The following is a 20,967-nucleotide window of genomic DNA, read 5'->3' on the forward strand; positions in this document are numbered from 1 at the left end:
CTTTGCTCTGGATTGAATGGGAAAATTGGGAGGTTCCAGTAAAGTAACGACATGATCTATGTTCTAGAAGGTTCACTCTGGCCCCTGTAAAGTAGACCATAAGGGGTAAAGGTGGAAGCTGGGAGACCTGTCAGAAAGCTGTTGTGGGGACCTACAAGAGAGAAGGTGGTGGCCCAGACCAGGGAGGAGGTGGTGGAGATCACTGTGAGAAATTTGGGATTCTGGATGTTTCTGAAGATGGTCCAGTGATGGGAATGGCTGTGGGAAGAACAAGGCTGGGGGAGTGGGAGGATCAGTGAATCCAAGGTGCTTGTTCCACATCCTCAGAGATGCCGAATGGGCAGTTGAAGAAATGAGTCTGGGGTTCGGGGGAAGGATGGGGGCTGGAGATATAATTGTGGGGGTCTGCAGTGTAGTGACAGAGTTCAGAGCTGGAAGACTGGCAGAAATCTGAGAAACTTTGTGTGGATGGAAAAGAAAGGAGATTCAAGGCCCGAGTGTGAGCAGCTACGGAAGTGAGAGATCAGAGATGAGCAGGACACAGCCGAGGAGACTGAGAAGGAGCAGCCTGAAACAGGAAGCAGCGAAATCAAGAGCTGAGCGAGACGTGGGAGAGGAGGTGTGGGGACTTCAGGAGAAAGGGGCAGGAATTTGTCATCTTGGAGAGGAAGGGAAAGAATGGCCCAGAACAGGGGTCAGCAGACTTCTTCTGTAAAGGGCCAGGTGGTAAATATTTTAGGCCTCTCAGGCCAGGAGGTCTCTATTGCAACTGCTCACCCTGCCCTTGTAGCACAAACGTGTGGAGGTGTTTCAATAAAGCCTTGCTTACAAAAATAGATGGCAGGCCAGATTCGGCCCACTGGCCATAGTTTGCCAACTCCTAGTCCAGGCCCTATGCCCTAGGCCAGCGGTCCTCAAAGTGTGGTCCCTGGACTAGCAACATGGGGTCACCTGGGGACTAGTAAGAAATGCAGATTCTTGGGCCCACCCCACATCTATGGAATCAGAGACTCTTGGTCCCCACACCATTTCAAATGCAGATTGAGTCTGTGATTCTGGAATTCTGGAAGTTAAACACCCCCAGTGCCTGAGCTGGGGGCTAGGCACCACCTCTAGGCAGCTGGATCCAGGGAGAGCCAGAGAGGAGATGGCAAGGTGTCGGGTGGGCCACACCCTCCAGGGAAGGGCATGGGCATCCCAGCCTGCTCTTGGCTGCCTGGCCCCCATCCCCTTAACCTGTGTGAGGACATCCTGGACCCCGCCTCCCCCAAGGCCGCTGGACCATTTAGACAGGCCCTGGGGACAGCTCTGCTCCCAGCACGCAGTGCCTGGCGCTCGGTGCACCCTCAGCTCTGTGGCTGTGGTTTCTTGTTCGTGTCCCTCACTCACCCCAGCGTGCCTCAAGGCAGGGGCTCTCTGGTGTCTTACAGGTGGCCTCCAGCACCTGCGCACAGTAGGGCCTCGTCAAACGTTCCATGGGCTGGTGAATCTACTACACTCTTACTGAAGGTTAACAACTTAGTGAGCCAATGGGATTTCATGCCCTGAGGCAAACGCCAAGAGCAGCTAATGGGCTGAAAGGAGAGGCCACCGTTGAGGCTCCCTCAGCCCCAAAGCTGCAGGGACTCGATTCCCCCAGAGCCGCATAACCAACTGCTTTCCCGACAGGTTAGATCTGGGCGTGTGGTGGCCCAAAAGTGCAGCGTCCCTCAGCGGCTCGGGGCTCTAAGAAGTTATTGTGTAGATCTGGGCAGGTGGGAATCAGGCTGGTACGTCTGGTGACAGGGACACTGATGGAACCCAGAGTAAAGGAAAAGGTGATCCAGAGGCCTTCAGTGGCCGCTCAGAGCTGGCCTGCCGGGCCGTGGGTGGACAGGGCCGGGTGGCCAAGGTCTGGGGTGAAAGGAGCACAGAGGGGCCCCTGGAGAGGTTTGCCCAGATTACGTCTTCACAGCTCACGAGGAGTCACCTATGGGCCAAAAGACATGGATTCAGCATCAGCCCAGCATCCGCTGTGTTTCTTTTAAGGATTTAAGTGCATCTTTATTTTTTTCGTCATTCCACTCTGAATGAGGTTCTTTTAGGATAGAACTCTGGGGACCATCACTGACCCCACCATCTCCATCATCTCTGAGGTTGTCACGGTGGTGACTCTGACCTGTGTTTTCTCTCCCCATTCTTCCAGTGTGTTCACACACACATGCTCACACCGCTCGCTCAGAGACCTCAGTTATGAGCGGCACCTAATCCTGCACCACGAAGGTGCCAGTGCCAGGGGGTGGGGAATGTCCAGAGGAAGCCCACGTCCCAGTGACGGTGACGGGAGGTCACTGCAAGTCACATGAACCAAGCCCTCCAGGTGGGCACTCGGCTGAGGAGCATGCTTACCCTCCAGTTTCAGGGCCCCGTCTCAGGTAGGGCTGTATTTTGAGCCCAGACCCTCCCTTTGCCCGTCGGTGCAGGACCACATGATTTTGGATCAGGGGACCGTCACTCTTTCAGAAGCCGTGTGTTAACCCTTGCCGAGTGCCAGGCCCTGCTCTAGGCACAGAGGATGTAGCAGTGAGTGAGACCGACAAAATCCCTGCCCTGGGGGAGCTGGTACTCTAGAGAGGGAGCAGAACCCAGGGACAGACGGCAGGAAGGTCGGCTGGTGTCGCCTACACAGCCTCTCTACACAGGACAGCAGGCTGGGAGCTGGGAGGGAAGCCCTGAGCATGAGGGTCAGGGACAGGCTTGATGGAGAGGCCCAACAATGAGAAGGCCTGTGGTAAGGGCGTTCCAGGCAGAAGGAATGGTCAGTGCAGAGGCCCTGCAGAGGGCATGCACTTGGCCTGTTGAGAAGGCCTAGGTGGCTGGGGTCCGTGAGTAAAGGGGGGAGGGTAAGAGGCTGCAGGTGGAGAGAGAGTCAGGAGGCAGAGCACCAGGGCCTGGGAGCCATGGCTGGGGAAGGGGAAGAGAGGGGTGACGACCTAATTTGCTTTCGACATAGATGCCTCTGGCTGCTGGTGGAGCACGGGGTGCAGGCCTGAGGGTGGAAGCAGGGGGAGCAGTTAGGAGGCTGATCCCGTGGTTCAGGTGAAAGGTGACAGCAGCTCAGCCCACGGGTAGCAGCGGGAGAAGTGAATGGAGGGATGTTGGCTATCACAGTCATTATCTGTTGCTGCATAAAATATTACCACAAACTAAGAGGCTTAAAACAACTTCTCTTATCTCAGTTTCTGTGGGTCAGGAGTGCAGGCACGGCTTACCTGGGTCCTCTGCTTCAGAGCCTCACAAGCCTGCAGTCAAGGTCTTGGCCAGGGCTGGGGTCTCATTTGAAGGCTTGACTGGGGAAGGATCCTCTTCTAAGCTCCCATGATTTGAAGGATTCATTCTTTGTGGGCTGTTGGACTGAGGGCCTCAGTTCCTTGCCACATGGGCCTCTCCAGCATGGTAGCTTGCTTCATCAGAGCCAGCGAGGGAGAGAGCCTGCTAGCAAGACTGAAGGCATGATTTGTGTTGCCTAATCACGGAAGTGACGTTGTGTCACTTGTGCCATGTTCTGTTGCTTAGGAGCAAGTCCCTAGGTCCAGCGCACACTCAAGGGGAGGGGGTACACAAGGGCATGAGTCCCAGGTGCTGGGGCTCATTGAGGCATCTGACAAGCTGCCTTCCTTAAAGCTGAGCAGTGGTACTAGCAAGCTGCAGTGGGCTGGAGTCAAGGGTCAGGGAAGGTGAGGCATCGAGGGTGACCCTGGGTGGCAGTGGTGCCACTTCCTGGGGTGGGGAAGACAGTCCAGAGTTCCAAGTCCACAGATTCCCTCTGGGACCACTGTTTATGCATAGTTTGGGCAATAGGAAAGTGCTCCCAGAGCCTCAGAAAAACAGTCACGGGGCGGAAGGACCCCCACAAAGCCTTGGGGTGGGAAGTGGAGAGATGCAGTAGAAATCCTTTGCAGAGTCATTGGACCCGATCGTCGGCCTCATCTGAGCCTCCGGGGTCTGTCTGTCTGATGGGGGACATACAGATGCCCGATGAACTGGGCCTTCATGATCGAGACCCGGTTGGTCTTTTTTAACCACCTCCCCTCCCACTTGGCTTTTCCTCCAGAATCTTCCCTCCGTGAAGAGAACAGGTCGGGACCAGTGAGGCCGGCTCCATGTATCCGGAATCGACTACGGGCTCCCCAGCTCGGCTCTCCCTGCGGCAGACCGGCTCCCCCGGCATGATCTACAGGTGACCCCCCCGCCCCACCCCCCAGGCCCCTCCCAGGGTCAGCCCAGGTCAGTCTCCTCCCCTTGACCCAGAGGGAAGGACCGAGCGAGGCCCACAGGGCTCTGAGGTGCACATGGGCGAGCGTTTTCTCTAAGGAAAGGAACCGAAGCTTTCAAAACCAAAGTGGGAAAGAAAAGCCCAAGATTTTCCGGGTGGGATGGAGCCAGGACAAGACTCCGCCTTGTTCCTGACTCCTCTGAAATATTCCACTGGAGGTGACAGAGGCCCGAGAGTGAGCTGGGGGCCCTTCCCGGCTTCCCTTTCTCTCGTCTTACACATCAAGGCTCGTGTGGCCCCCTGTGTCTCACCAGCTCCCCCAACGCCCTGAGTGAGTCTCAAAGCCTTGCAAGCCTGTGGGAACCATGTCTGCCCATTTTCAAATGCCCAGGGAGGGTGGGGGCGGCCAGGTGCTCAGGGGCACCCTTGACCTCCTACTTCTTTTTTTATTTATTTATTTATTTTTTTGTGAGGAACGTCAGCCCTGAGCTCACATCTATTGCCAATCCTCCTCCTTTTTCTTTTTCTCCCCAAAGCCCCAGTAGATAGCTGTATGTCATAGTTGCACATCCTTCTAGTTGCTGTATGTGGGACGCGGCCTCAGTACGGCCAGAGAAGCGGTGCGTCGGTGTGTGCCCGGGATCCGAACCCGGGCTGCCAGTAGCGGAGCGCGCGCACTTAACTGCTAAGCCACGGGGCCGGCCCTGACCTCCTACTTCTGACAGCCACTTCCAAATCCAGCTCTGGATCTTCCTGTTTGGAAAATAGTACAGGTTGAACCACAGGGAGGGCAGGCGGAAAGGCGCTGGGTGTGAGCTGCTGGCTCCATGGACAGAGCATAGAACCCAGATGGCAGTCACTGTCACAAAAGATGAGGGCCCAGGCAGAACCCCGGGGCCCGTCAGTCCGTGATTAATCGGACCTTCCTAGATAATTGTTAGCGCCTGAGTCAGAGCGAGTGTCCATGGAACCCACAGGGCAATGGGGTGTCCCTCCTTCACCAAAGTCCTAAAAAGAACCCCATGGTCACATGCAGAGTTGCCAGCATGTGGGGTGACGGGCACCAAGAAGGTTTGAGGGTTTTCAACTGTTGTTCTAAAGCGTATTTCATTAAAACCCAAACAGACTGTCCATCCCACCCCACCACCCCACCCCGTTACCTCTTGTCTTCATATCCCGGCTCCGTGAGGGAATGAGGCCAGGCACAGAAGGAACCCCAAGTGTCTGAATACAGCGGGCCTCTGCCTCCGAGTGCCACTGGGTGGCGCTGCCGCCGAGCGCTTGGTACCCAACGCGCATCCTGCCAACAGCACGGAACAGAGGGGTGGGGCCGGGGCTGCAGGTGTTGCTGATGCTTCCCTGGCTGGCACCTGCCTGTGGTTAATGTCAGTTGTGGCCTCTCTCTCTTCTCTCCCTCTCCTGTTTCTCTCTCCTCCACTGCTGTCCGCAGTACTCGGTACGGGAGTCCCAAAAGACAGCTGCAGTTTTACAGGTAACAAGCCCTCTGTTTTCCCTAAAACCCGCAAGCTGAAGGCAGGGGAGTGGGTGGGAGGGCCATGCCCATCCAGGTCGGGTGTGCTGGTGACTTCTCGGATGTAAAAGTCCCCCAGTAAGATTGGTGCCCACCCACACGGCATTCCATACTGTCCCGATGAAGATGTGAAGTCGGTTCAGTGTGTGTGCTAATCTTCGAGAATTTGCTTTCCTTTGAGAAATGGACTTCTTATACCTGCTTAGCTCTCACCAGATCTGCCTTAAAACCTCACTCTCAGGCAGCAACGAGGTGCTTGCCTGTTGTTGCCGGTTTGTGCTTCTTAGGTTATCAGTGTAAAAGTCGGTGTGACGAGCCTAACCCTTCTCCTCCTTTCCTTGGATTTGGGCTGATTTGTAGCCTGCAGAGCTCTCGGAGTAATCAGAGGCCAGCGCCTTTGCGGGGGTGCGCAGCTGCAATGTGACCTGGATCAGGGCAGACTCTCTGACATCTTTCTGATGCGTTTCCCTGTTGGCGAATCGGCACACCAGTGTTCACAGGCAGGAGGCTGTGCCCCAGAGGGACGTGGCGTCAAGAGACCCGGGCTTGCGGCAAAATCCTCTGGGCCAGTCCATTCCTTCGTCTGAGCGACCGCTTCCCGACCTGTAAAGTTGGGGATGCACCACAAAGACACATGCTTCTTGGAAAGTCTCTAACTCTAGGAATTTACTTTAATTGACATTTTCCTCCTGTCGGGAAAATGTCAGGGTTCTAGAACCCGTGGGCCAGCTCTGCCAGCCTCAGGACTGTGTGGGGGACTCAGTGTGGCTCTGGGGGGCAGGGCCCTGGTGTGTCTTGTGTGTCTTGGTGTTCAGGCCTGGGAGGTCTCTGTCCAGAACCTGCTCCCCAGGGTCATGCACACCCACTGGTGACAGCCGTGGGCAGTAATTGCCGATGCACTGGGAATCTCGGGCAGTGGGGGTTGGGGGGGCACTCAGTTTCCATCCGGTATTTCCTTCCTCGGCATCTCTGAATGTGACTGTGGGCCTGGGTCCTCAGGCTAATTTTGTCACTGCTTCAGTGCCTCCTGTGAGGTGTCGCTCCTTCTAGTGAGCTCTAAAGAGATACCCAAATCTTTGATTCTACTGAAATTTTTGCTAGAAAAGATTTTGCCTGAAATAGTTAGGTCTGAACCTAGGCTTGCAAGTGCTGTTATTGGATGAAATGTTTATCATCATGTATGGGTGTATGGCCTAATATGTCAGAATGAATGTGTGACATTCGTCCCAGAAGGATTTGACCACACGTGCACTTGACCTGTGTCCTCAGAGATCCCGGGCCTGCCTCACTTCCGGACGGAAAGGAGTGAGTGGAGACAAGCAGGAGGGAAAATCCCAGGCACTGACAGGCCGGTGGAAAGGGCCTCGCCCGCAGAAGGTGCCAAGGAATTTGTTGGATATGGCCAAGTTGAAATGAAACAGTGTTCCACACCCCTCGCTGGCCGTTGGAACCCATGGATCCAACCTGGTATCCGCCCCTCTGGGCACCCTCTAGATGAGCGTCTTGTTGCATGAGGCCTGCTTGCCCCAGGGCGCGCTCTGTTGGAGAACTGAATCCCAGATCTGCAGACTTCCCTCTCAGCCTCTCAGCTCCACTTTTGATGCCACCAGCTCTGGCCGTCCTGCCCTTTGCATCTCTAGTGTGGCTTCTTCACACAGACACTTGAGTGTCTCTTGTGAGGCCTGTGATGATGACCTCTAAGGGGGTGGGATCTTTGTTCAGCGAACTCGGTGCCACTGTGCATGGGACAGCCTCATCACCAAGGCACTGACATGGCTATTGGATGGTTGTTTAAGTCAGTCAACAGTGTGGCACCCCCTCCTCTAACACGGTAAATGTTCACAGCGTGCACCCTGCCCTCAAGCAGCTCACAGACTGGGAAGGGAGGTAAGACCCTGTATCTGTCAGCTCTCACACAGAATGCTGCATAACAAACAACCCCAAAACACAGTGGCATACAACAATGAGCATTCATTTCTTCTATGTCTGTGGGTTGACTAGAGTGAGTTCATCTAGGCTGGGCTCAGCTGAGTTTGTCTCTGAGCTGCAGGTTGGGTCCAGGTGTTGACCGTCTCCCTGTCCTTCTTATCCCGGGGCCTTCCCAGACACATTCTTTTCAAGGCAGAAGTGCCAGAGGAAAAGCAAAAACACGTAATGTCTCTGAAGGCACCACCCACAGTGGTGAACCAGCACACTGTCACTTCTGCTTATTCTTCAGGCCTAAGCAATTCTCGTGACCAAGCGCAGTGTCAAGGGCAGGAACATATCCTCCTCCCACCGTGAGGGGAACCACAGTCATGTGATACAGAGCGGGATAAAGGATCAGCAACAGTGATGCAATCTACCCCAGAACCCGAATAACTCTGATAAAATCTAGAAGGCAAAACCTGTTGTGGGAGGAATCCATTGAGCTGTTGGGGTTTGAAGGAGGGAGTGGTCACAGCCAGCTGGGAGTCGGGGAAGGCTTTGTGGAGAAGCCAGCATGGGGCTTTGAGCCAGACCTTGAAAGCTCAGCAGGATTCAGCACAGAGACCGGGAAGAACACTCCAGTAGATGCAACAGCCTGAGCCACACCTTGGAGGGGTGCACAGAGAACAGGAATTGGCAGTTCCGACTGGGCCGTCACGGATGGGATGGAATGTGACGAGAGGTCAAACTGTAGAGGAAGAGGGCGGTGTGATGGGGAAAGGCTTTGAATGTCAAGCAGAAGAGCTTGGACTGCATTCATGGGCACTGGGGAGCCATCGATGGTGTTGGAGCAGGGCAGGGATCAGAGCTCTGCTGTAGGAAGGAAGCTGGGTAGCAGGGAGTAAGATGCAGGGTGGAGAGGCTGGATGTGGGAGACCAGGAAAGATGGAGAGGGACGGAACCACAGGAACCACAGGAAGAGAGTGAAGGAGAGTCAGGGTGTCCGAGGCCACATCCACGGGGCTTGGTGACTGATGGGCAGGCACTGAGAGGGACGTTGCTTTGACAGAGGGGAGCGACGGGATAATCACCCACTGCCGCTGCCTCCAATTCTGTGTCCCCTCCTGCCCTCCCAGTTCATTGACCTTCTGCTGCGGGTCTGAGGCAGTGATTCCCCCCAGGGTGGCAGCCACCCTGTTTGCAGGTTTATCATGGGGTAAACAGTTCAGCCTCCTTCCAGAATCCCACGTGCACTGGCGCTCTCTTTTAGCCAGAAGATAATGTCAGGGTGAGACTTGTTTGGCATCCTGGGGTGACCCAAAGTGCCACCAGGGTCGTGACCCTGGAACAGGGGCTCAGCATAGCCTCACCCTAGAGCGCAGCCTCAAAGCATTTCCCAAACCCCAAGTCAGGACGTGTGCTGTGAAGAAAGGTCACTGTGCCCCTGCCTGGAGGAAGTGGCAGCCTAGGGTCCAAATAGCAGACTTCTAGAAACTTCCGGCCATTTATGGTACTGGCAGTATAGGGTATACCGATCTAGGGCACGTCCCGGTGGAAGGGGGGGGTGTCCATCCACGTGTACTAAGGGGAGGTCTCGCCAGACCCCAGCCCGTTCACTGTGGGTGGTGGTCACATGCCGTGGGGACCCGGCTCCCCCCTGCAGACACAGTTAGGAATGTGGTGCGGCGGAAGCTGCAAGCCAGGTCCCGTCCTCAAGCAACAAAAAGCGCAGCCTGCCTCTCTCCACCTGTGGTCCGTGTCTCCGGCACTCAGAGCAGTGGAAGCAGGGCGGGTGTGCCCTGGGGAATCGCAGGACCCCAGCCAGTGGCCCCCTCCCAGCCCCGCATGCCGGGAGTGGCCTTGCCAGGCTGCACCACGGAACTGCAGTTCCCGGGCTTTTAGGGGAAGAGACACTCGTGAATAATTCAGCCTCTTTCACTGAGATGAAAACACCCTAATAGGACTAATGGACTCGCTGCCTCCAAACTCGACCCTTGTGGGACTCTCCTCACTCACCAATTGCCTCTGACGTTCTGCAGTGACACTCCCTAATGAAACAGCTGCTGCGCCAGGTCCTCAGAGCGTGTGGTGGACCCTAATAAACCAGACGGTGTCCTTTTTAACGAGCAGACGCCCAGAAGGCAGGTGAGTGGCCCCGTCAGCTCCAGGAGTGCAAGTGGCAGCCACCTTCTTCAGGGGATGCTGCTTGGGGACAAGTGTCCTAGGAACGGAATAACAGAGGGCCGGTATTTGGGGATGCGTTAGGCTGATCTGAAATTAGACCCCCTCTATTTTTTCAAAGGGGAAAACCTCAAACAAAGCCAGCCCCAGGTCCCCGTGAGATGACCGCTGGAGGCAGGAGGGTGGGTGTCTGCCGCTTGAGCATGCTTGCCCCCCAGCCCCACCGAGCGAGCGCCGACTGGCTGTCCCCGTCTGGGGGAGACCTGGGCAAACCGCTCCTACCTTGTTGGGCTCACCGTTAGGATTCAGCATTTTCGAGTTTCCCGGGAGTGACAGCAGGGAGGTTTGTGGCTGTCTGAAAGGTCTGTCTGGAAACACGGCCTGGGAGAGCGGGGCTGCTTGTTCAGGCCTTGGTTTGCTGATTGCTCTCCAGCAAAAATCGTTTCGTTTCTGCCCTGACGCGATGCCGTGCATTGTAGAGCCTCGCTTGGAATGATGCCGCTTCCCCTCGCATTCCCGCTTTCAGGAACTCTGGCTGGTTTCTCTGACATTGAGGCAGATGTCGCCGTTTAAAAGAGATGTTCAGGATTCCTTCCACACCTCGCGTCTCATGCTTTGGTGGCTGTCAGTAAACAGACCACAGTTCAGCAGCGCCAGGTGGAAGGCTCTTCAGAGAGGTCGTGATTTCCACTGACTTAATGAGGTTAATGTCTTTGTTTCGTGTTTCCATGTCATGGTGTTCATTCACGTGAATTCCCCCGAGCCCACCAGTCTGCAAGAATAGATTTGCAAAAGGCAGGCTACAGAAGCAGTAGGCGCCGCGTAATTAGCAATGGCTATTGAGGAGGGGGCTGATTTTCCTTGAGCTGGGGATGGGCGGCAGGATGGTGAGGAGGAGCAGCGAGAGGTCAGTGTCACTGTGCTTTAAGCTCTGAGAAGCCAGAGGGCCGAGGCAGAAGCCCCAAGCGTGGGCTTGCCCTCCCTTCTGCCGGCAGTGTCCTCCTGGGGACCCTTCATCCAAGGACCCAGCCCTGCTCGAGTTGCCTTGAGAGGCAGCGGGAATAGGCCCCAGTGTGAGGAAGTCCGGGGAGCTGGCTTCTGTCCTCTCCCACCGGTGGCACTGGTGACCGTCAAGTCCCACTGTGCCTTCTGTGTCCTTCCTGCTCTGGGGGGTCTTGCCTCCCTTGAGGACCTTAGCAGGAGGAACATCTCCCAGCCCCTCTTTTGCTGTGCCCACGCCCCACTTCTCCCACAGATCTCCTGGCTGGAACCTGCCCTGGCTCCACAGGACCCTCGCAGCAGGAGGCTCTGGGCTCCCTCCATGCTGCAGGTGGCCCCGCCCCACCCGCAGGCCCTCCCGAGGAAGGGTCACAGCAGAGGAGGCCCAGCCCCACAGAGAGGGGCCCTCCAGATCCTGGCCGCACCTGTCCTGCACCCGTCTCATTAGGAACGTGTGCTCTCCGTGAGACGTTTCATCCTATTCAACATTTTCTAGTGATATTTGGTATCCGCACAGCTTCCTCGTAGCACTCAGGCCCATGCTCATGTGTACCCTCTCGGGAGGCCCCATCCCCCCTGCCACCCTGTCTTGTGTATTTTTGTCCCGACACCAGCTATCATTACTGGTGTCACATGCCACGCCTTGTTGTTGGTGGCCACCTCCCCGCGTGCAGCAAGCTCCCGCTGCAACACCATCCCCTGCCCAGATGTCCAGCTGGTCCTCTGCAGCCCGAGGCAGCCTATGCAATAGGCCTCCGCTTGTCCCACTTCACAGACGTGGAGACTGAGGCTTGGAGTGGTCGAGATGTCTGACTAGGTAGCCCTGAGTGGGTGCCCCTGCCCGAAACCTGGCTGCTTAGCCACACTGTCATCCCAGCCCCAGGGCCTTGGCTAGATTTCCAGAGCCAGACCAGACCAGGGTTGCTTTTGGTGGGTGATGACTTGAAAGCTAATGGTTATTGATCTCGGCCTGGCTGGGCCTGGCTAGGAATGCTCATCTGAGGTGGGTCCTGCTTTTTGGGTGAGCTCCTGCAGCTGCAGGCTGCATAGCTGGTCTTCTCTCTGAACATGGACCCCCCGGAAGCCAGGATTGGTCTGCTTTCACCCCACCACACGGCCAGCGGCCTCTGAAGCAGCTGCCTGATGCTGCCCTGTGTGCACTTGGAGAGGGGGTGGGAGGGAGGGAGCTGCTGTCTGTGGGCTTCCGTGGCACCATTTCCTGAGACAAACCCCCACCCTGGAGCCCCGTGCCCTTCTACTGCCCCCAGAGTGATTCTCCCAGAAAGGGGGGATTTTTACACCAGGGACATCCCTGCCTGCTTTAGTGTCCATCAGAGACCTTAGTCCAAACCTCTGGGGGACGCCAGAAGTCCTGGGCCCTGCAGGCCCCTTCCCTTGGACCTGAGCCACAGTGAATGCGAGTCCTGGCCGAGGGGCCCCCCACCCCCCAGGAGAAGGCAGCTTGCGGAGAGCTGTGCCTGAGTCAGGGAGCCAACCCAGCCCCCCCAGGTGCTGCCGGGCACTGGCAGGGAAATGCCCAGTTAGTGTTGCGGGCACTGAGCAGGCGGCAACAAAAGCAGACAGAAGAGTGCCCCCTGCCTGGACCTGACCTTCAGGGGGATCAGATGCAACAAACAAGATGATTAGAGGAGACTCCAGCACGTTAGATGATGACACGTGCCGTGGACAAAAACCGCAGCAGGAAAGGGGATATGGAGTGTGGCTAGCCCAGGCGGCTCCACCACCTCCACACTCAGGGACCGAGCCACAGCCTCTGCAGCTGCCTCTGCTCCCGGGACAGCCCCTCCAGCCCTTCCCAGGGATAATCGGATTTGTTCTCCCTCGGAGCAGAGGTCGGGACAGTGCTGGTTCCTCCAACTCCCAGGGCTGGGCTCCGGGACCCCGCTCTGCAGCTGACCCTGCGGGAAGGGTAACTCCATCTCACCTCTGTCGTCAGTGACTATGCTGGGGCTACCGTGCAGGCAGCTGCGCCAGGGTGGAGGGCTGTGGTCAGGTGCAGGAGGAGTCCCTGGATTGTAGGCCACCTCTGCCCCTTGGGGCCGTGTCTTTGTTGCCCGGTCAAAGATGCTGCAGGATGTAGATGCCAGTCATGATGCCACCCTTCGTTGATGCACTCATTTATGCACATGAATTCACACACAGTAAATGGTAGCGTCCCATGCACACACTTCTTCCCCTGGCCTTTTTCCCACTGTCTTTTAGGACTCATTGAATATCAGTCTGTGTAGAGACACCTCTCTCGATGGCAGCACAGATTTCCATGATGTGGCTGGACTGTCATTTACGTAACCAGTTTCCCCATCAATGGACATGTATGTTGTCTTTAGTTTCCAAGAGCGTGCAGACATTGTTTAGGATGACTATTTAGCAATGGTGCTTAACATTTAAGCTTTGAAATTTCCTCATCCATACTAAGCCTATTCCCCCTTCTTTACCCCTCTCCTTAAATGCATCCTGCTCAGTGTTTCTATTGCAAAACTTCGTGGATTGTGACATAGTTATCACGGAGCGTGGCGCCCTGAGAACTCTGCTGTGCAATGGCGCTTTCTACAAGCAGAGAATGTGTATGGATAGCACTTCCCTTTACAAGGCTTGGAACAAATGAGCAGGGTCTTCCTGGGGCAGGGCCCCCTGGCATGTGGGCTGAGGCACCCCCGGCCTAATCACACTGGAGTCTGCTTCAGTGACAGGTGTGCTGCTTCCCGGGGACAGCCCTTCACGGGTTTTACTCTGGGAACGCCTCCAGAGAGCACCGTGATGTCGGGTCTTCGGCTGTGGGGGCTCTGCTCTCTGCATGCTCCCTGTGCCCCTGTGTTCATTTGGAGCACTTTTGAGCTCTCCCGCCTGGAATGTGGCTTCGCCTGTGCTTGACTCACGGGTGTCGGGGGGAGAGGGCGGCTTAGCCAGAGCTCCCGGCCAGCTTTGAGGACTGAGAATCTCATGCCAAGAAGTATTTACATCCAGGGGCCTGGCCTCGTCCCTGGGCATCAAGACCCCTTGGTGGCTGCTCTAGTTGGAGGATGTGTCTCTGCAGCCACCGCTGCCCTGGGGCCAGCATCCAGCCCGGGCCCTGGGGGCAGCAGCACGCTCTCTAACCCGTCGCCACCCGGCGTTTCCCGTCTGGACAGTGGTGGCTCCCAGGCCAGGCGGTACCATGTTGTCCATGACGTACAGCGAGAGCCTGAGGAGCGTGAGCAGCAGGTGTCACTCTGATTGGGCCCTGCACCCCGTCCGCCAGACCGACACACTAGAGCTGCAGCGGCTGCGGGAGGTGCGGGCGGCCGCCCAGGCCAGGAACATGGAGAGCTTCCTCCGCATGCACGGCCTCTCCCTGGATGGCTGCACCGCCCGGCGCACGGGCATGAAGTACCGGTAAGGGCTGGGCTGGGGCTGGGGCGGGAAGTACGCTGGACGTGGCAGGAGGCCCGAGGCAGGTGCTGCAAGAGAGAGAAGCCCAGGAAACATGAAAACAACTTTACCGTATGTCAGGGTCAATATTTTGTGTTTAAAAATGCCAAGCATATAGAAATGTATAAAGGAAGAAAATGAAAGTTTGCACAGTCCTATCCTCCAAAGAAAAGCACCGTTAAGTTTGGTATATTCTCCGTGGGAAAAGAATGTGGTTTCTTGAAAAAACTTTGCAGCAGGGGTAAACGTGCTATTTCATTTGTCTTCTTGCAACGTTGCTGAGACAAATTAATTGTTAGGAGTTAACTAAACATGAATTAGGGAAAATACCTCAATTCGTCATCTCTAATGACAAACCCTACCTGGCGCCAGAAACCCGGGTTGGGTTGTGGGGGCAAAGACATGGTCCCCTCCTTTCCATCCTTAAATTGAGCTGTCCTCGTGGGAAGTGGTTTCAACAGGTGGCCTCTGAATTGCTTGCTGCAGCTCCGCCTGTAACTGTGATGGTGAAGGCTGTGGATTAAATGACCCTGTGTTCTCCAGGGGACAGGCATGTGGGGCTTAATTTCCTGGGAACCTCAGAAGGACATTCTCTTTAGCTTGCTCATTGTTGAAATCAACGTCTGGGACAGTACTCCGGCCTGCCTACTTTCTCCTCTGGGAGCCTCAGAAAGCAGCCAGAGAGCCCTGGAGCTTGCATTTTCCGTTATAAATTGCATATATGCAGCTTTATTCCTGCGCCTCCCAGGGACAAGCCCTTGCCAGAGCCAGTTGGCCAGAGAACACCCTCTCCGCAAATAAAATACAGGATGCCCAGTTAAATCTGAATTTCAAATGAACAGTGAGTTTATTTTTTTAGTATAAGTATGTCCCACATATACTAAAACATTTTTCGTTGTTTGTCTGAAGTTCAGATTTAATTGGATGTCCTGTATTTCATCTGGCGACTTGAAATCTTTAGCTTCCATCTAACAGGCCCCTGGGGTTATCGGCTGTTCTCTGGAGAGTAGAGTGACCAGCCTGTGGCTTTAACATTTCTCCTATGGACAATGTGTTTGGGCCTTCGGCTGATTGTTTGAACATGTGGTTGTCATTTAAAGCAACAAAACACTTCTGCTGTGAGTCCATTAGATGGCAGAATCCTTAAGGCTTTGTATTCTAACTCCAGCTGTAAGGGAAGCTAGTTTGGCCCCAACGAGCTCCTAATTCTGATGGAAATTTCTCAAAAGGGAGATGAGACTCTGCATTTTTTCTTTTTTTTGGCAAGTCATTGATACTTTTGATTAATTCAACAAGTGTTTATTGAGGATCTACCTGGCTCCAGGGAACAGGTGTGCCAGATGCCACATGGACAAGACAGACAGCGTCCCCATCCTGGATATCGCTTCCTCAACGGGGGAGGCAGAGAGAAAGCAAGTGGACACCTAAGGGAGTAAGGGGAGCCGGGGACGACTTGGGCCAGAGACCCCAGCCATCTGAAAGGGGACATTTGAAGATATGCGGCAGACCCTTCTGGGCCAGGGAGACAGGCGTACTTTTGGAGAGAGAAGGCCTGAGTGGCCTGGCCTAAGTGAGGACGGCGGAGAGCTGTAGGGATGAGGCGGGGTGGCCAGAGTTTGTCCTCCCCCTAGGAAGACCCCAGCTCCCTCCGTTGAATATGATTTGTGATAGAGGGTGCACCAGGGTGAATCGTGTGCCCCAAAATTTCATCTCCACCCGAAACTTTATTTAGAAATGGGGTCATTACAGATGTCATTAGTTAAGATGAGGTCCTACTGGAATGGGGTGGGCCGTAAACCCAGTGACTGGTGTCCTTATAAGAAGGCCATGTGAAGACACTCAGGGAGAGGCCATGTGACAGTGCAGGCAGAGATTGGATGGATATGGCCACAAGCCAAGGACTGCCTACAGTCACCAGAAGCTGGAAGAGGCAGGAAAGATCCCCCCTAGAGCCTTCGGAGAGAGTGTGGCCCTGCTGTCACTCAGCTTTCAGACTTCTGGCCTCCAGACTGTGAGAGAATCGATTTCTGTTGTTTGAAGCCCCTCCGTTTGTGGTACTTTGTTATGGCAGCCCCAAGACACTAGCACAGCTGGCAGGGGGTGGGTGGAGGGGATGGGGACGAATCTCTTATGTGCCTGACACCCCAGGAAAAGGTCTGTGTGGCATCTGAAACATGCAGAACTAACTGGGGCCGAAATACCCTGGGAAAACTGGGTGGGAGAAACAAGAAAACCACTGGTGGCACCTTTCGCATTTGATGGGCCAGAGGTTGTCACACCTGCGGGCCTTTCTTTATCTGGTGGATTTCATCTTGCTGCATCCAGGGGGGGTTGGTTGTCTGGAAACAGGGCCTCCCTAACTAACGCCACCAGTTATTAAAGATTCCAGATAAATGCTGTTCCGCAGTTAACATCCCCATCAGCATCTGGGCCAGGACTCAGTTAAACTTGGTCTTAAATAGTAATATGAAAAAGGTGATGCCTCCAGATAGGTGATGCTCGGTGGAGCAAAGACACCCACGCCACTGGCCGGACGTGTTATCGGCTGAACTGAGCCTGCAGCTGGGGAAAAAGCTTTCTTTTCAGCTTCTCCCATTTGTTTTTAACTGTCCTCAACTCTTGCTGTTTAAAACAAATGCACTGAATTTTTAAATCTGCACGATCCCCATGTAAGCTCCTCCTTCCCGTGTCCACCTGGCTGTAGTGATGGAGGGTCCAGAGACATGGCCTGAGACAGGGCAGCAGCTGTGGCCTGGGCCCGCACCGTGCCAGCTGGACACCGGGCCTTGGCTCAGCTGTGTTCCTCCTCTGCTCCCCCATGGCACCAGGAAGGAACCCAAACTCCCCACAAGGCCCTGCATGGCCCATACCTGCCCCTGATTTCAGCTTGGACCTGTCTCCCTCCCACTCAGAATGCTCCTCCCTTCTGTATCTCGAACATACGAGTTCATTCCATCCTTGCACATTCTCTTCCCTCTGCCTAGAAGGCACATCCTCCAGATTTTGACATGGCTGGCTCCCTCCTGTCATTCACATCTTAGTCCCCAAAGAGACTTTCCCACCACCTAGTGTAAAGAAATGCTTAATGAGTCACTCTCAAGCCCACTGTCCTGTCCTCTGGTCGTCCTCATACCTCCCACTATCTCTCTTACCTTGTCTTTGCCCATCTGCACCCCACTGAGAGCAGGGCCTTTGTGTGTTCCCAGCACTAGAACATTCCAAGCCTCTGAAGTATTAGCTGGATCGTGTTGAGTGGTCTTGGTCTTAACCCACTTTCCAGAATATTCCCCTGTAAAATGTGTTTCCTTCCTGCTGCTTTCGTGACAACAGGCCTGAGAGCTGCAGCTGAGCCCCTAATGCAGCACAGACGAGGAGGGCAGGGAGCCCTGGGTGGGGAGCCTCGGTCGTGAGCCCCTGGCAGGGCCAGGAGTCCTGCCTGCTTGCGATTTCTCACCATGAGCCAGGAAGATCACCAGACGGTATTTGATGTGTAGTGAAGTTCATTGAACAGACTCTACCTAGTTGCTTGGTTATCTACAGGAGATCATTTCCAGCTAGGCCAGTCAGGGAAGGCTTCCTGGAAGAGCTGAGAATCCAGGTATGTCTTAAAGGACAGATGGGAAGGAGGACACTGTGGGCAGGAGCGGAGGCTGGAGAGGGACGGTGGGTGGACAGTCTAGGAGGCTAAGTGGGGACAGGTGCACCTTGAGAAAGTTCCTGTATCATTTCCTGGGGCTGCCATAACAAAGTATCACAAACGGTGGCTTAAAACAACAGAAATTTATTCTCTCACAGTTCTGGAGTCCAAAATCGAAGTGTCGGCAAGGACGTTCTCCCTCTGAGAGCTCTAGGGGAGGGTCCCTCTTTGCCTCTTCTAGCTTCTGGTGGCTGCAGGCCATCTGTGGTGTTCCTTGGCTTGAGGCTGCACCACTCCAGTCTCTGCCTCTGTCATCACAGGGCTGTTTTCCCTCTGTGTGTGTCTGTCTGTCTCCAAATCTGTCTCTCCTGATAAGGACAACAGTCGTTGGATTTAGGGCCCACCCTAATCCATCACCACCTCATCTTAACTTGATTACTTCTACAAAGACCCTATTTCCAAATAAGGACACCAGGAGTTAGGACTTCAGCAGATATTTGGGGGGCACATTTCAACCCACAACAGGTCCCAAGGGCTGACTCAGCTCCTTGAGCCTGCGGGGACTTCAATGAGTGTTTTGTGAGGAATCCTGGCTCCCCGCCGGTACCTGTGTGACCTTGGACAAGTCACCTGCTCTCTCCATGTCTCAGTGTCCCCATCTGGAAAGTGGCGACTATAGTCATTCCTCACAAAATTGTCCTGAGGACTAAATAAGATCATGACATAATTCTAAACTCCAGACTTGCTCCTGGTGGGAGAGAAACACCAGGCTGGGAATCTCACAAGTGTGCACAGTTGCTCTTGGAGATGCAGCTCACGCCCATGTGGACCACAAGCAGATGTGGAGAAAGGGAAGGGATTAAAGCAGGGAGCTGGTGAGACCAGCCAGTCATTCTGGAAGAGCTGCCAGGCCACAAGCAGGGGCTGGGAGGAAGCCAGCCAGCAGACGTGGGTCTCTCGTGGGTCTCCGTGGAGGGCCTGACCAGGACCACAGTGTCAGCTGCCCGTGGCCTCTGTTCATGCCAGACTGCTTCTGCTGGCGGCGGCTGCCATGCTGGGGCCCGGCGGTGGTCCCAGGCCTGGAGACAGCCATCCCTCTGCAGGTCCCGGACCTCTCCAGCCCTGCTGCCCTGCCTTAAAGGGACATAGCAGCCCCCACCTCCCCTGGCAGGCCGCTCTGAGGGGAACAGGGGGAGCTGCAGCCGTCCTGACGTCCGCTGGTGGAGAGCTCTGTAACCTATTCACGATGCAGCTCAGCGTTTCCCATGTTGGCCTGGCCACGGCAACCAGGGGGCATACCTGTCAGTGGTACGGATCCCCACGCCCCTGCCTGGCGATGTGGGGGAATCCGCCCCAAGAGGCTCTTCTGATTGGGCAGGGATGGGGACCCTGGAAGATTGGTTCTCCATTGTCCCCCTGGAAAGGCAGGGGTTCGCCCACCTCAATCAGATCTGCAGACAGCACCAAGCAGTGCCCGGCGACTGCCCCCTGCCCTCGTCCCTTAATCTGAGGGTCTGGGAACAGGAGCTCTGCAGCGGGAGGGGCAGCCCAGCTGTTGCTCACCTCCCACCCCCACACCGCCTCTGTACCGTGAGGGTGGACCCAGCGTTAGCCTTCCTTACTGGCCTCTCTGTGCCTCAGTTTCCCCGAGTGTGGACGGGGCCATCACAGGGCCCACCTGGATGGTTGTGGGAGTTCAGTGAGCTGCTCACAAAGCGCTCGGTGCAGAGGCTTGCTTGGCGAGCACCATGTGTTAGCCCTGTGGCCGTTGTTGTTGGTATTATTACACCTCAGAGGTGCTTCTGAGGATGAAGAGAGAAAAGGCCGGAGAAGCGCCTACTTGGGGCTGGCCACAATCTCGTGGTCCATGGCAGCAACTAAGAAGTTAAAGGGGCCTATTCGAAGCGGATTCGACATTTTCCCCTTTTAGGGTGTGTGCACTGGACATAACTGGGGTATGAGCTCCTGGAGGAAGCTACAGCCACAGCACTCGGCCCCCAGGGGGTCTTCCGCTCTTACCTACCAGATGACACCTCCTCAAGGAAGGCCACCCCTCTGCTACCCTTTGCTCTTAGAAACTTCCTCGCATCCCACTGCTCCACTGAGGCGGCCCCCAAATCTCCTGTAGCCGCCCCCACCTTGGGCAGGGAGTCACGTTTGGGTGCAAACCAGGCTCTGTTCAGTACAGTGGGGGCGGCCTTACAACTACAGGGGAGGCACACAGCTGTCCATCCTCACTCTTGAGTTGCTGCTGCAGTCTGTGCTTTTAAAAGCCACCTTTAAGACTTCTACTTCAGGCCTCGAGGCCTCCACAGGCCTCCTTCTGTGCAGGGAGGGTGTCCGTCCCCTCCCACTGTGAGCCTATCGCCATCTTGGGGGAAGGATCTGGCTGGGTCCCAGCTTTCCCATCTCCTCAAGCCCTTCTGGGGCAGGTGTGGTTTGGGGTAGATCCCGGGCGGCTGCACCGGAAGTTTCTGTTCCAGGAGGCTCTCTTTAGTGGCATTCCGTGGACACAGAGCAGAGCACTTAATTGCGGTGGCTGAGGCAGGAACTGGCTGCTTCATTTTAACAACAGCAAGTACTAGAGAGGCAGAAAAAGAACCCAAAAATTTCCGTGGATCAAAATCAACCATCCACGCTCGATGTTTCTGCCTGAAGCCCATTTCAAGTCGACCAACGCGGTCCGGGATTCACCGTCTTCTCCGCCTAAAGACGCTTGAGAGGAGAGACCCTTTTGCGGTGACATTTAACTGTGGCAAGTTCAGATCAAGGTTCTAAGCTTTCAGCTAGCTCCCCACTCTTGTCTAATTCTTGAGACTTTCTGAGAATATTATGGGTCGTGACCCCTCTTTTGGGCAAATGGAAAGTTACAGCCTCTGGCCAGCCTTTAAAAACCCACTGCCTACCTTCTCCGCTTGGCCGTTCTCGGCTGGTACAGCACATGTTTGTCCTGGATTCTCTTTTGGAGAGCTCTGAGGTCACATGTCCATTCCCATCGTGCCCACACACGTTACTGTGGGATGGAGC

At 55.3% G+C, this 20,967-nt stretch overlaps 1 protein-coding gene across 7 annotated transcripts in view; it reads left to right on the forward strand.

Moving 5' to 3' along the window:
• Window positions 1-20,967, forward strand: part of KCNAB2 (potassium voltage-gated channel subfamily A regulatory beta subunit 2) — a 91,961-nt gene that overhangs the window by 33,938 nt on the left and 37,056 nt on the right. For 4 of the 7 annotated variants that reach the window (XM_058552752.1, XM_058552751.1, XM_058552753.1 and 1 more), the window contains 2 exons: window positions 4,094-4,219; window positions 5,706-5,747. In XM_058552752.1, coding sequence (XP_058408735.1) covers window positions 4,143-4,219; window positions 5,706-5,747 — 119 coding nt within the window. In that variant the 5' untranslated portion in view covers window positions 4,094-4,142. Of the gene's footprint in view, window positions 1-4,093; window positions 4,220-5,705; window positions 5,748-9,753; window positions 9,840-13,968; window positions 14,268-20,967 lie in introns of those variants that run through there. The other 3 variants (XM_058552754.1, XM_058552755.1, XM_058552757.1) reach the window with 3 other exon arrangements.

The sequence above is a fragment of the Diceros bicornis genome, chromosome 13 (assembly GCF_020826845.1).
Source record: "Diceros bicornis minor isolate mBicDic1 chromosome 13, mDicBic1.mat.cur, whole genome shotgun sequence".
Classification (NCBI taxonomy): Eukaryota; Metazoa; Chordata; class Mammalia; order Perissodactyla; family Rhinocerotidae; genus Diceros; species Diceros bicornis.